The sequence below is a fragment of the Urocampus carinirostris genome, chromosome 11 (assembly GCF_059441175.1).
Source record: "Urocampus carinirostris isolate Australia breed hairy pipefish chromosome 11, RoL_Ucar_1.0, whole genome shotgun sequence".
NCBI lineage: Eukaryota > Metazoa > Chordata > Actinopteri > Syngnathiformes > Syngnathidae > Urocampus > Urocampus carinirostris.
Genome location: NC_142359.1, coordinates 1,566,695 through 1,579,689, shown reverse-complemented (window position 1 = coordinate 1,579,689; position 12,995 = coordinate 1,566,695). Strand labels below are relative to the sequence as shown.

General features: G+C 42.0%; 1 protein-coding gene across 1 annotated transcript; it reads left to right on the top strand.

Annotated features, from left to right (window-relative positions):
* The first annotated feature begins 1,770 nt into the window (after window positions 1-1,770).
* Window positions 1,771-12,560, top strand: LOC148356151 (tetraspanin-8-like). Its single transcript, XM_088347920.1, has 9 exons — window positions 1,771-1,953; window positions 3,214-3,282; window positions 5,275-5,391; window positions 6,422-6,496; window positions 6,578-6,673; window positions 8,876-8,989; window positions 9,055-9,093; window positions 10,442-10,525; window positions 11,392-12,560. The coding sequence occupies exons 1-9, from the start codon at window positions 1,894-1,896 to the stop codon at window positions 11,527-11,529; spliced, it is 792 nt and encodes a 263-aa protein (XP_088204046.1). The 5' UTR covers window positions 1,771-1,893; the 3' UTR covers window positions 11,530-12,560.
* Window positions 12,561-12,995: the final 435 nt, after the last annotated feature.

Sequence of the window (12,995 nt, the reverse complement as noted above, 5' to 3'; positions counted from 1 at the left end):
AAAAAAGAGAAAAACAAAAAATTGAGGGCGAAAATTGCTTTTTTAAAAACCGTTTGTCCCTTTTCTCTAACTTCCCCCTTTCCATTTTTTTCTTTCATTTTCTCAATTTTCCTTATTTTGCTTTCTTTTCTCCTACTCTTCTTGTTACTAGTTCCTTTTTGGCTTCTTTTAAATGTCTTCCTCCCTTTATTCATTTTAAAAATATATATAATTTTTTCCCTTCTTTTTGTTATTCTTTGATAAAAGCTGGGTCAAATTGGGCAAACAGGGTGCTTTTTGCTCACTTTCAGTCTCTGTAGTTTGTAGTCGTCCTCTGTCCCATTTTTGGTGGCACTACACATTACAGCCAAACAAAAGTGCTATATATCAAAGTGCAACTCACAAGACAACCCTAATAACCATCCCTCCATCCATTATCTGCACCGCTTATCCTCAGTAGGGTCGCGGGGGTGCCGGAGCCCATCCCAGCCATCTCCGGGCAATGGGCAGGGGACACACTGAACTGGTTGCCAGCCAGTCGCAGGGAACACAGGGACAGACAATTCGCTCGCTCATTCCCACCTAGGGACAATTTGGACCGGCCAATCAACCTGACATGGATGTTTTGGGAATGTGGGAGGAAACCGGAGTGCCTGGAGGAAACCCACGCAAGCACGGGGAGAACATGCAAACTCCACACATGAGGTTCGATCTCATGACCTCAGAACTTTACTGCAGCCAATCAACCTGACATGCATGTTTTTGGAATGTGGGAGGAAACTGGAGTGCCCGGAGGAAACCCACACAAGCACGGGGAGAACATGCAAACTCTGCACAGGAAGTCCGGTAGCTGGATTTGAAACCAGGACCTCAGAGCAGTGCCGCACACGCATTAACCACCGCACCGCCCTGCTTCCCCCCCTAACAAACAAGTATGATGAAATAACATGAAATGAAATGATGAATGGGCAGCACGGCGGCGCACTCGTTAGCGCGTGTGAGGCACAGTTCTGAGGTCATGGGTTCAAATCCAGCTACCTAACTTCCTGTGCGAGTTTGCATGTTCTCCCCGTGCTTGCGTGGGTTTCCTCCGGGCACATTTCCTCCCACATTCCAAAAACATGCATTTCAGGTGAATTGTCCGGTCCAAATTGTCCCTTGGTGTGAATGAGCGAGCAAATTGTCTGTCCCTGTGTGTCCTGCGACTGGCTGGCAACCCGTTCAGGGTGTCACCTGCCCACTGCCCGAAGATAGCAGGGATGGGCTCCAGCACCCCCGCGACCCTACTGAGGATAAGCTGTACAGATGATGGATGGATGGATGGAAATGATGGATGCCTTCATCCACTCATTCTCTCCATGCACTCTTTCACATCTTTCTCACATTTACATATTTTTAACAACGATGAATTGTGTCTATAATTGTTTCAATTTCCGACACAAGAGAGGAAGAAAGTGATGACAAGACATCCCATATTCTTGGGGAAATTGAGAAAGTGAAGACTCGGTGTGTTCAAAACAATATTCCGTTCTTAATGTGCAACGGAATGTTGTATTTAAGTTTCGTTTACTCGCAAATTTGATGAGAGTGTTTTCAAAGTAATCGAAAGTAATCAGGTTTCAACAGGCTACGGAAACGGATGACACAAATTCAAGGAAGCGTCCCAACCTCGCTGGAGAGAATTCAAAAGACAGTAATCGCCATTCCCGAAAGGGCCGCCCGGAACACGGAAATGCCCATATTTGGCAGACCAGGTAGTCATTTACAGGAAGGCCCGCCCCCCGAAATAAAATCCGTCCTCTCTCCTCGGCCGTCATTTTTCTTAGGGACGCGGAATTCACCTCAACACTTCACATACTTTTCCGCCATTCTTTCCTCTCAAAGTGAACTTTTGACGGAAGCAAAGAAGCCAAAATGACTAAAGTCAACAGCTGCGTCAAGTTGAGCTTGATAATCTCCAACGTTTTCTTCGCGGTGAGTTTCAACTTTGCTCCCACTTCCGGTATTCTAATTAAAAGTGCGCACTTGTTGTCCTCATGCTAATGTTAGCTCCTTCGTTAGCAACTCACTCGGTGCTAAATGTCCATTCCTACGCCATGTGGTATTAAAACTCGACGGAATTTTCGCTTTTTGAGTCTTTTTTTACCAAATAGTTTTACACATTCTGTCCAGTTTTGTCGAATTCGAATCCCGTCATTCACGCACTTTTTAAGGTATTCCCAAATTCGATAACAACGTGAGGACATGGTTAATGGCGTCATATGTATATTTTATCGGTGATGTAACTTATACTGTAAATGTAATTAAACCTAATTGAATGGTATGTAAAATACACGTAACTTCTCTTTCTAAAGGACAGTGTACCATTACGCCTACTGGTGGTTATAACAAACTTAATATGAAAATGATAATTTTTTAAATGATGAGATAAAACATATAAATTATATTGTGAATGTTCTTAATTGCTGTTGAGATTGTCATGATTGTTCTGTTATTAGTGTCAATAAATTTGTTCAAACCAAAAAAAATCATGTAAGTATGCATTTCTATAAGCAATGAGAATTTACTAAACGTAAGATGAACCTCTTAAGGTTGGTCGCCATCTTGTTTTTTTTACCCTGTGCACATCATTTAATTTTTTTTATCATGAGAAACTGAATTGAAAATTAATGGAACATGGTGGGGAAAGTGTGTTCCATTGCAAGATCATTTTTGCTCATTTTAAGTATTTTATTTTATTCTCTTTCATTTGTAGTTTGTTCCCCTTTTCTCCCTAGCTTTTTTTTTCGTATTTCCTTTCGAACCCCTTTTTCTTTTGAAAATATATTTTTCCCTTTTTCTTTTTTAGTTCTTTGTTTTCTTCGCAAAGTAAAGGAAAATGTTATTGTGTTTCGGTCACTTTGCGTCTCCGTAGTTTGTATTTTTCCTTGTGCTTTTTTTAGCACACATTAACTATTTTTCTACACGTTGTTTTATTATAAGATAACGATGGATTACTTATTCAAGAAACAAACGTAGTTGAAATAAACATAAAATCATCTCTGACGTTTTTGCGATAATTCTGTCAATCGGACGCTTTGACAATTGGAATTGTGCCGTGTTGTGGCGCTGCAAGAATTTGAGTCCATATGCATTGTGGGAAATGTAGTTAAGTGTAGGGTGGATCCCAGTATCGCCCGTCCCTACTCTAGAGTTGTGACAAACGTTTAATATTTTTTTCCTTTTTCATTGCAGATTGTAGGGGGCGCCATCCTCGCCTTCGCTTTGGTGTTGCAAATGATCACACGCTTCCATGATGCATCGGTAAACTCACTGGCTCGATTACTCTTAACATTGTCATTTCACTGCATATGCAAACGTGTTGGAACGCATTCATCTCCCAAACCATAAGTGCTAGAACCAAATATCTATCCTGAGTAGCATTTAATTTCCTGAAGCTAGTACCGGCAAAAAATGTTGGAAAAATTCTTACACTTTAGGTTTGAGCCATTTTGCGTAGTGTTACTGTTGCCGTGGACTGTCTGTGTCTCGTCGCGTGTTTAACTTTCAAAATTCGGACCGAGTAGTTGGACAAAGAAACAAGAAGCTGAAGAGAGCAGTTCAGTTGAGGACCGTTTACAAATAATTACTAATAAGCAGAATATTCTGGGCTATTGCCCACTAGATGAGAAAGGACCGAGAAATGTCCAACCACTGTTTTTAGATAGAGATAGATAGATACTTTATTCATCCCCGAAGGGAAATTCACTTTTTTTTTTTTTAAAGATATATAAATTTATAGAAAAAGGGTGCTGATTTACAAAAATGAAACTTACTGAGACGGGATTTTCCTCTAAATTAAGGAAGTCTCATCTTTTGCAAGAAAGCTGTAAGACTGTATGGACCTGGCGCTTATTTTAAAGGTTATGGAATGAAAATGGCAGACTCTTAAAGCAATCAGAACGCCACGCAGAAATTGCTGGGAAAGTACTGAATGAATAATAAATTGAAACCTCAAATGAGCTCAAAAATGTGGATAGGCATAAGGTACATTCATAACGGGGCTCTCCAAGCTTCGTTTTGTGACCAATTTTTGTGCAAAGCGCGCCCACTTGTTATAAATTTCTAAAATGGAAACTGCTATATGGCTAGAAAGGTAACCGGGTAAAAAAAAAACTCAAAGGGAGATAGATTCATCCCCGTGGGGAAATTCACACTTCCAGCAGTATCGTTGTGTTGAAAATAAAACAATAAAGCAAAAGGAATCAAATACATAAATACCCAATGTAAAGTGTTGATATAGGGTATTTAAATAGCGCTACATAAAAAAAGATGGCGAGCTAAAAGAGTAAATAGCCGGATAGAATGCAAACCAATTAAAATGTTATCTAGCTAAATGGCAAAAAGGTAGAAAGATTGCTAACTAAAAAGGTAGGCAGAGAGCTCACTAAAACTCCCCATATTTTGCTCTTTCGCTTCATAAATTCCATCAATTGGAATTCAGTTTGTAGTTCCTGTAAAACAAATCAATAAAAAGCAGAAGAAATACATTTGTTCCATACATATAGTTTCTCATTATGTACTATGAATTCATGTCCTATAAATAATGATCAATGCTTGATTGTTTTTTTGTCCACGAAGCCCATAAACTGGAATTTCTTTTTGAATTTCTACCATATCAACTGATGTTATTACCAAGTTAGCTCAGGAGATAGAGCGCTCGTCTTGGGATCAAGAGATCGCAGGTTCAATTCCCGGCTCCTCCGTGTTATATGTCGAAGTGTCCTTGGGCAAGACACTGAATCCCTAATGTCCCAATAAGCAGGTTGGCGCCTTGCATGGCTGCACGGCTGCTATTGGTGTGTGAGTGTGTGTGAATGGGTAAGTGTGAAGCACATTGTAAAGCGCTTTGGGAAGTCTTCATTGACTTGAAGCGCTGTATAAATGCAGACCATTTACCAAGTTCATGATAAAAATCTGCTTAAATAGACTGTCAACCGATTGGAAAAAAAACTAGAAAATTGGAATGAGCCAACACTGATGAACCCTTTTCAGAACAGGGTCCTCAGTGGGCGCCGCGTTCGAGCACCCTGATCTATTACAATGAATAGTGTGATTTTTTTTTTTTTTTTTTTTGGTAGTTATGAAAGGATATTAAAACTAATGCTGTTGTCGGTGATCTATTTTAATCATTTGAAAGTGGATAAAGACGATTCTATCTCGCACAGTAGCCTCATTTACACCCTATGACTTTGCAACTCCATTTCATGATGTAGTTCATGCAGCAGCCGGCCGACTTTTCCGACATTTTTTCAGATGGAGGGCCGCACCGCCGCCCTGACCTTGTTGTACGTCGTGGGAGGCACCACCATGTTGGTCGCGACCGTCGGCGCCTGTGGCGCTCACCGCCAGAGTCGCCCTGCTCTCATTGTGGTAAGTTCAGTCTCCTTTCACCCAATGAGTAGTGTGACCGACGTGACATGTGTAGATCTATAACATTTTTTGGAGGAGAAGGAAGGGGCGCTTGTGAGATTTTGCAGAGAGCGAAATTGGCGGGAGTAGTCAGCCCTTTATTTTGTTCAATTTCGTCTTCAAGTCACTCAAGACCTCCCAAAACGGGCTTTTACACTTGCCCATTCGCTCACACACACTGAAGGCGGCGACAGCCATGCAAAACCTGCTCATCGGGGGCATGAAGGGGTTCAGTGTCTTCAGGAACCTGCCACCTTTCGGTCCCGAGACGTGTGCTCTTTTCTCGCTTGGCGAATTGACAGAATGGAAATTGGACTGATACATATACTCAATTATCCTTGTTATAGATTTTATTGGTACCATCCTTGCAAGTTTTTGCGTCACATTTTAGAATTTCCAAAACGGCAATCATAAATATATTCAACTTAATCGACAGCAATAAAACAAGGCCTGGCTGCAATAAATCTACGTGAATGGCTATAAAATAACACAGAAAGCACAGTTCTATGAAATCCCAATATAGGCTGTATGGAAACTCTAAATGCAGGATGATTAATAAAGGGAAAAAGACGAAAAACTCAAATTCCAATTTCCCCTCTTTTATTTTTGAGTTTTACTTGTTGTTTTTCTTTTGTTTTCTTTTCTGTTCTTTTTTTAATTTCTCATTTTTCTCTATTTTTCTTTTTTAAAAGTTATAAAGTGCGTTTGGGTCTCCATAATTCGTCTTCCTCTGTTGCACTTTTAGCACACGTTTTCGGTGGCGCGACATTTAGTGGCAAAATAATACACACTGCCCCTCACTTTCATATTTCATAATATCACCCTTGGGGCTGCGAGTTTGAGACCCCCGACTTAAACGGTGCAGGTCGATGGAGCTCCGTATTTTGTCCGCTCGCGCATTGTACCGGAACATTTCTCCTCCGCACCGTCCTCCCCTTTTCTTCAGCCCCTATTTCATTTTCATGGCCGAAATTCTTTTGTGTGCGCTCAGTTCCTGGTGTGCATGGTGATCGGCAGCTTGATGATGATGCGCGTTTGCATCCCCTTTGCGATGGTGCGGCCAGAGGTAAGACCTTCTCCCAGACTCCTGGCCTCCTTCTTTTACTTGTTTAACGGCAATACAAGACATTGATTCATCTTGTCCCAGGTGGAAGGCCTGATGTCGGAAAGGTTCCGCCAACTGCTGCCGTTGGACCAAGCGGACGAGCAGACCAAGGGGATCGCGAACGACGTTCAGAAAATGGTGAGTGGGGTTTTTCCGCCCGATTTTGGGAGACAGCGGTGGGTGGACGGTCTGGGGCAGGGTTGCTCACAAAATGATCGACCCACCACAAAAAGTCAACCATATATTCACAGGAACGACAGTAAATGTTACTTTATATGTATCTAGCACATACACAATGGGGCGCAGGGGGCCCTCTGCTGGGGCCTCTGTTGTACTGAAAAAATGACCCTTCCCTGCAGCAAAAGTCTCTTGCGAATGCTCCGTGCTTTACGGTTCTATTACTTTCCTCCAAAAATGAGATGGGCGACATTTTTTGGCACAAGATGGACAAGCATACCAACGGTGTGTATTTGAAAATACAGCGGGAGCAAAACTGGGTGTGTTTTTTGGGTTAAATAACACTCAATTTGTGAAGCATTGATTCACCTTCAATTCTCTCTCGATTGCCAGGTTCCCCATGTTCTTCAGCATAGCGTACAAATAAACACCTCATGGTGGATGAAAACACGGAAAGCCTTTAACAAGCGGGGAAAGTAAGGTTTTGGATTGAATTCATATTTTGGGGGGGTGAGAAACTCTGTTCGGCCTCCAGTAGCGCAATAACTTTCAATTGCTAGATACGCTACGGCGTCGGCATCCACAAGTATTCTGGGTTCGGGTCACAAAAACCTGATTTTGCCCAAAAATCCAATTGGAGTGCGAGAAGCTCTACGGTGAGCATGGCAGCCTCGTAGTGTCCTCGGCGACGTCTGCCGGACTGCCCGATAGAGGGCGCTGCACAAGGTGAAGAAAATCTGCGACATACGTGCTCTTGATAATACAGTAGGTAAAACTATACTGCTGTCGTATCGTTCAATCAATTGCAAAACATCATCATCGCTCAAACGATGCGAATACACGCTTTCATGCTAATGGTTGAAATTCCAACATATCCTTGTAGTGAATTGACACAAAGATGTTGAATATCTAAGGCATACTAATCAACTCTGACAACATACATTTTATGTTGTGTTACTAGCTGCAAAAGTCTTTCGTTTGAACTCTTAATCATCAAAATCTCGTGACATCTTGAGTTAGGTTTTGGATGCTTGATCGATTTGACTTTGCTGTCATAGTGGATTTGACCGCTAGATGGCACCAAGTCCCAACAAATCGAAAGCACCCGCATGCTCCTCCAAGAAAATAATTTTCGTGCAATTGAAATGGAACGCATCGCTCATGCTCGATCGATGATGAATGTGTGCCCTTGTAAACCTTCGAACCCTAAATCCAAAAGGTGTGAAAGGCAATAACACAGCAAACACCCAAGGAGTGCTAAAATGGATGTTCATCTTATTAGACTGTAACTTGTGTTGGGTTGATGCTTTACTATTCTTAAGGTATCATCTAGGTGAGTGAACTCACCAAGTCATTGAGTTTTAAATGTAATCCAAATTTTTCTGTCCCACTTTTTTTCTTTGCTACTAACAAAGATACGTAGCACATGTACAGGCCATTGCGTTTGTGCTGGTAAACTGCACTTTTCAAGTCGCCTTAAGGCTTCCCAAAGAGCTTAACAATGTACTTCACGCTTACCCATTTACACTCGCACCAATTGCGGACTCAGCTGTGCAATTAAGGAAAAGAGCCGGAAATGCTATCATATTTAGGGATGCTTGAATACCCCCCAAAACGGTCTGGTTACGCCCATTTCAAATATTAATAAATCCTACCTACTAACTAATTCTGGAGGTCTACAACCGCATATCATTCAAAGTAGGTAAGGATACAGCTACATTTAGAATCCCAACGACTTGAGCATTCTGTGCTCTTTTAAGAGGCCAAACCAGGCAAATACAAACTGTTCTGTTCATCTCATATTCTACAAAAAAATCGGTCGTCTTAGTCGAGGAAAAACAAAACAAAAAAACTTTTACAAATATGAGCTCCATATTTGCAGGGTTCATACTTTTTTTTTTTTTTCCCCCCCTGGTCAAATTCAAGCACTTTCGCGGCCAATTTTTCCAGTACCTTCAATGGAAGAAGACTTTCAATCTCAGAGACTTCTGATCTTTTTCTTTGGTGCGTGTTTTTAGAGGATCCAACTTGACAATAAACCAAATCCATAGATTAAATACCTGCAAATGTGTACGCTACTTCTTTTTTTCCCCTGCACCTTATCCAAAAATCAAACCAAAATGAAGAGCAATCCATTTGATTTCTCGCCGTTTCTGCGCTCAGATGCAATGTTGCGGCATCTTCGGCTACGACGACTGGCGGCAGAACATCCCCGACTCGTGCTTGTGCGACGACGCGGCCGCCCTCCAAGGGAAATGTCACCTGGTCGACTACGAGGTGAGACGGCAAAATTTGGCGAAATCCCCGATCCGACGGCTCACCCGCTTGCGTCTCTTTGACAGTTCATGATGCTGAGCATGAAAAAGTCCGTCTTCAGCCAGGTGAGTTTTCTCTTCGGTTACTTCCTTTTCAAAGTCGAAAGTGCGCCTTAGGTCACGGAAACGGGTAATTCGTCTGGTTTATACGGACGGATCGCCGATTAAAACGTTCTTTGCCACTGGAATTGAACCCGGATCAAGCTAGGGTGAGCTGATTAAAAACTGTTCGGCCTACTTAAAGGGACAGTGATTTTTATTTGTCCGTTAGATAAAAATGACTTGACTTGACATGTCTCTCTCGTGTGTAGTGCGATCAAGAATGAGTCCAAGGAAGATGGAAAGTGAGCTAAAAGCACCTTTTTTTTCCTTTTTCTTTTTCATTCAAATTGGAATCAAAATACAGAAGAAATAACAAAGGCAAAAATAGAAAACAAGAATAAAAACTAAAGTTAGAGGAAAAGAACGCAATAAAATTGAGTAAAGATATAAGGAAAGGAGTTGAAGAGAAGATTAATACAGAAATGTCGTGCAATTTTTCTTTTTTTTTTTTTTTGGCTCTTTTTCCAAATCAACAGGGTTCTTTTTGATCACTTTGAGTCTCTGTATTTTGTCTTTTGGTGTAATTTTAGCAGTCGTTTACGGCAGCGCGACACACTACGGCGACGTCGCCTGGGCAAATGATACCCATTGTCCCTTAAACTCTCCTATTAAGGCAGGGGCCGCAATTGTCACTTCATGACTTTTTTAATAAAAATTGTTTAACGTCTGCAATGGTTAGACACGGATAAATATGGTAGCTTTAACTGTAGTCTCAATTCCGTGTGCCCTATAGTTGGTGCGCTTTCCATGTCAATCAATATACGGAAGCCACCTCCCACTAGGGGGAAATGGCTGGAGTCAAGAACACTCATTCTCTTTGCTCATCCCAACCTGACATTGATCATTAGGCCCGCAGCATAACAAGGATAAATATATGACGAAAGACTATTTTTGCGGGTGTGGAGATTCTAGTTATCGCATTCATTTAACGCCAGCATTTCGAAAGTCCAGCCCTGGGGTCAGTGACTGTTCTTGTCAAATTTCTACTGGTCCACGGCCTCTGTCATTAAATTAATATGTGACCTGCTAGTAATGTTGTCCGCAGCAAAATTTATTTTAAGGGAACAAAAGGAAATTATCATTTATTTGACACACTGATGGCCCTAACCATATGGCCACCTTGCTATTGGCTTTCTGTGAGAATTTTAGCCCGCTCCATTTTGGACAAGGTCAAATAAGAAAATCTATCATTGGAGTGTTTTTTTTTTTTTTCCTCCCGGAAATCCAAAACCAACTGCCCCAACCTGCTTTCTTAAATGCTTCTAAGTGACTGCCGTGTCGAACAAGCGCCGACGATGTCTTTTGTCCGCAGCCCTGTTTCCCGATCGTGCTCCGCTACGTCCTGTGGGGCTTCGACGTGGTGATGTGCATCGCCTTCACCTTGGCCTTCTTGGCGGTAAGAACATTTTGCCGCCTCGAGCGCTACACGCTAAACCGGGGATGGAGTCACCGGGTTCCCCCGCAGGGTTCCGAAATTGGCCAAGGAGACTTATCCCAGTTGTGTTCATTTAACGATAAATATCAATGGTCTATTTTTATTTATTTTTTCGAAACAGGGGAGTCTCGTCAAATCTGTTTCGAAGCGCTGACCGTTAAACCAAATCGTATAATAGGTCACCGTTCTAAACACTACATTTGAATATTTACTTTTGTAGCATGACTGTCATTTGCAGTATTTCTATGATGGTGTTTCCATTGCAGTATTATTATAGTTTTTTGTAGTATTGACATGAAATTACATGACTGTCGTGGTATTTTTGTCATATTACTGGCGTTGTTTTTGTAGTACAGAACTTCTTCCGTATTATTGATTTGGTTTCCTTCCAAGGTCTTGACTTGAAAATGGATTTCAGTTTTACTTCCAAACGTTTTCATTTTTGCCGTCTTAGAACTAATGAGTGCATGACCAAAGACCAAAACGGTGTCTCCTTAAATGATTTCATTTTCTCGGTTGGAAAATCCTCATTTGCTTTTTAGAAAACGCAGCATTATGTCGGAGCGTTTCGTACGACGGGTCTCTTCGCTCGCTGTCTGAGCTGATGAGGGATGGGAAAGCGTATGTTCGATTTCCCGCGTTTGAGGGATTTCACGTAAGAACTAAATTCCGGGGCCCCGACCCGACCGCTGAACTCTATTTGAGGGCCCGGGCCCGAGGGGAAACCCGCTTCCTCAAATATGTGCTCGACTTACTTTTCTAGATACCGTCGTGCTATCCGGAGCTCGTCGTTTGCCCGTGCGCTAACGTTTCCCGTTTGTGGTCAGGTACTGGGTCTGACGCTGTCGGCCATCGTCATCCACCAAACGCGACAGGGGGGACGTCCCGCGGTCATGTTGGTGCCGACCATCTTCAGGCCTTCGCCTCCCAAGTACCAGGAGCTGCAGAACGCGCCCGTATACTAAAGGGAATAAGCTCTCTTGCCTTTCACGTGATGTTACAAATAAATCTCTAAAGCCGTTCTCGCTTTCTGACCTTTGGTGCCACTCTACACTAGAACATCCCCTAAAAGCCCAGCCGATGGATTCCCCCCGTGATTGTTGGCGATTCCCTGAATTAAAACGCCAGTGTGTCGTCGCAGAAGCCTCCCGATTTAAGATACAGCCCAAGGGGTCTTCAATGTGGTCCCCATTTTGGACAGGTGAGGTGCCCATAGACCTGTCCTGAAAGTAGCTCACCAATGCTGGGTCATTTTGATTTTCTAGTCTATTCAACCCTAATTTGTAATAACCTGGTCATAAAGATTACAAATCAATAAATTCCAGTGGATAGGCTTCATGGACAAAAAATGTTATTCAAATATTGAAAGGGAGTAGAATGAATCTATTTGTTTATTGAGCACATTCATCTTTTATTGATGGGAAAAGCATCAAAACCAATTCTTTTGTTAAGTTTTTTTTAAAGCGAGCACAACCCATTTGCATTTTTTAGCTGGCTACCTTTTAACTTTGTAGCTAGCCATCTTCCTCAAGGTGAGCCATTTACATTTTTGCATGCTGTCCAGCTAACATTTGAGCTTATTTTGCCAGTTATCAAGCGAAACGGCGGGCTCCTTTCTAGTGAGCCGTATAACCATCTATCCAGCATTTTGCCCTCTAAGCTATCTGGGTCCCTTTTAGTTTTTTTCTTGACCTTTTTTAGCCGTGCCACACAGCTAAGTTGCTATTTTAGGAAAAACTGGGAGCCTTTTGCACCAACTAGACGTATCCAAAATTGTCAGTCCATAGGTCAGAAGGTAACAGCCATCGTGGACATAAGGTCACGAGTTTGTTGCTTTGAAAAGGAAATTCTTGGAAGAACTGTATTTAGAGACCCAGACCCATCTGTTAATGAAATCTTTCTCGTGTTTAGAGGTTCTCTAGAATGTTGCTTATTTACTTGTTTGATGTATTACTGGGACTTTGTATATGATTGAATAAAAAAAAAGGAAAGTTGACTGTGAGGGCTGCCGCTTCCTTGTCGAAATCAGAAGTATTTTTTTTCCACTGAAATCCGAAACGAATGCAAAGAGACCGTAGCTCTTTCCAAAGGATAAAACATCGAGGCATTGCAGGACCAAACATGCAAACTACATAAAGCTAATGCTGTGAAAAGCAGCGTTTTTCATAAGAACCTGCCAGTCAAATGAAAGTGCTTCAATAGCAAACTCAGAGGTGAGGACTCTAAAGGCACTGCTAACCTTTGAAAGAGGCCTGGTCAAAGAATGTGAGGCTGAATAGTTGGCCTTCACTTTACTAAATCTATTTAGACATCCTTAAACTCAAGCGTTTGTAAAAATGTACTTGACTCCACCATTTTACAAGCACTACAAAAGATGAACCAAGTTAATATTTGTGAAATACGTTGGGCAGCAAATATCCCCGTCTCCTGG

Coding starts and splice junctions, on each gene's coding strand:
- LOC148356151 (XM_088347920.1), top strand. CDS start 1,894: ATGACTAAAGTCAACAGCTGCGTCAAGTTGAGCTTGATAATCTCCAAC. Junction 6,497..6,577: donor TTGCGATGGTGCGGCCAGAG/GTAAGACCTTCT, acceptor ATCTTGTCCCAG/GTGGAAGGCCTGATGTCGGA. Junction 8,990..9,054: donor GTCACCTGGTCGACTACGAG/GTGAGACGGCAA, acceptor TCTCTTTGACAG/TTCATGATGCTGAGCATGAA.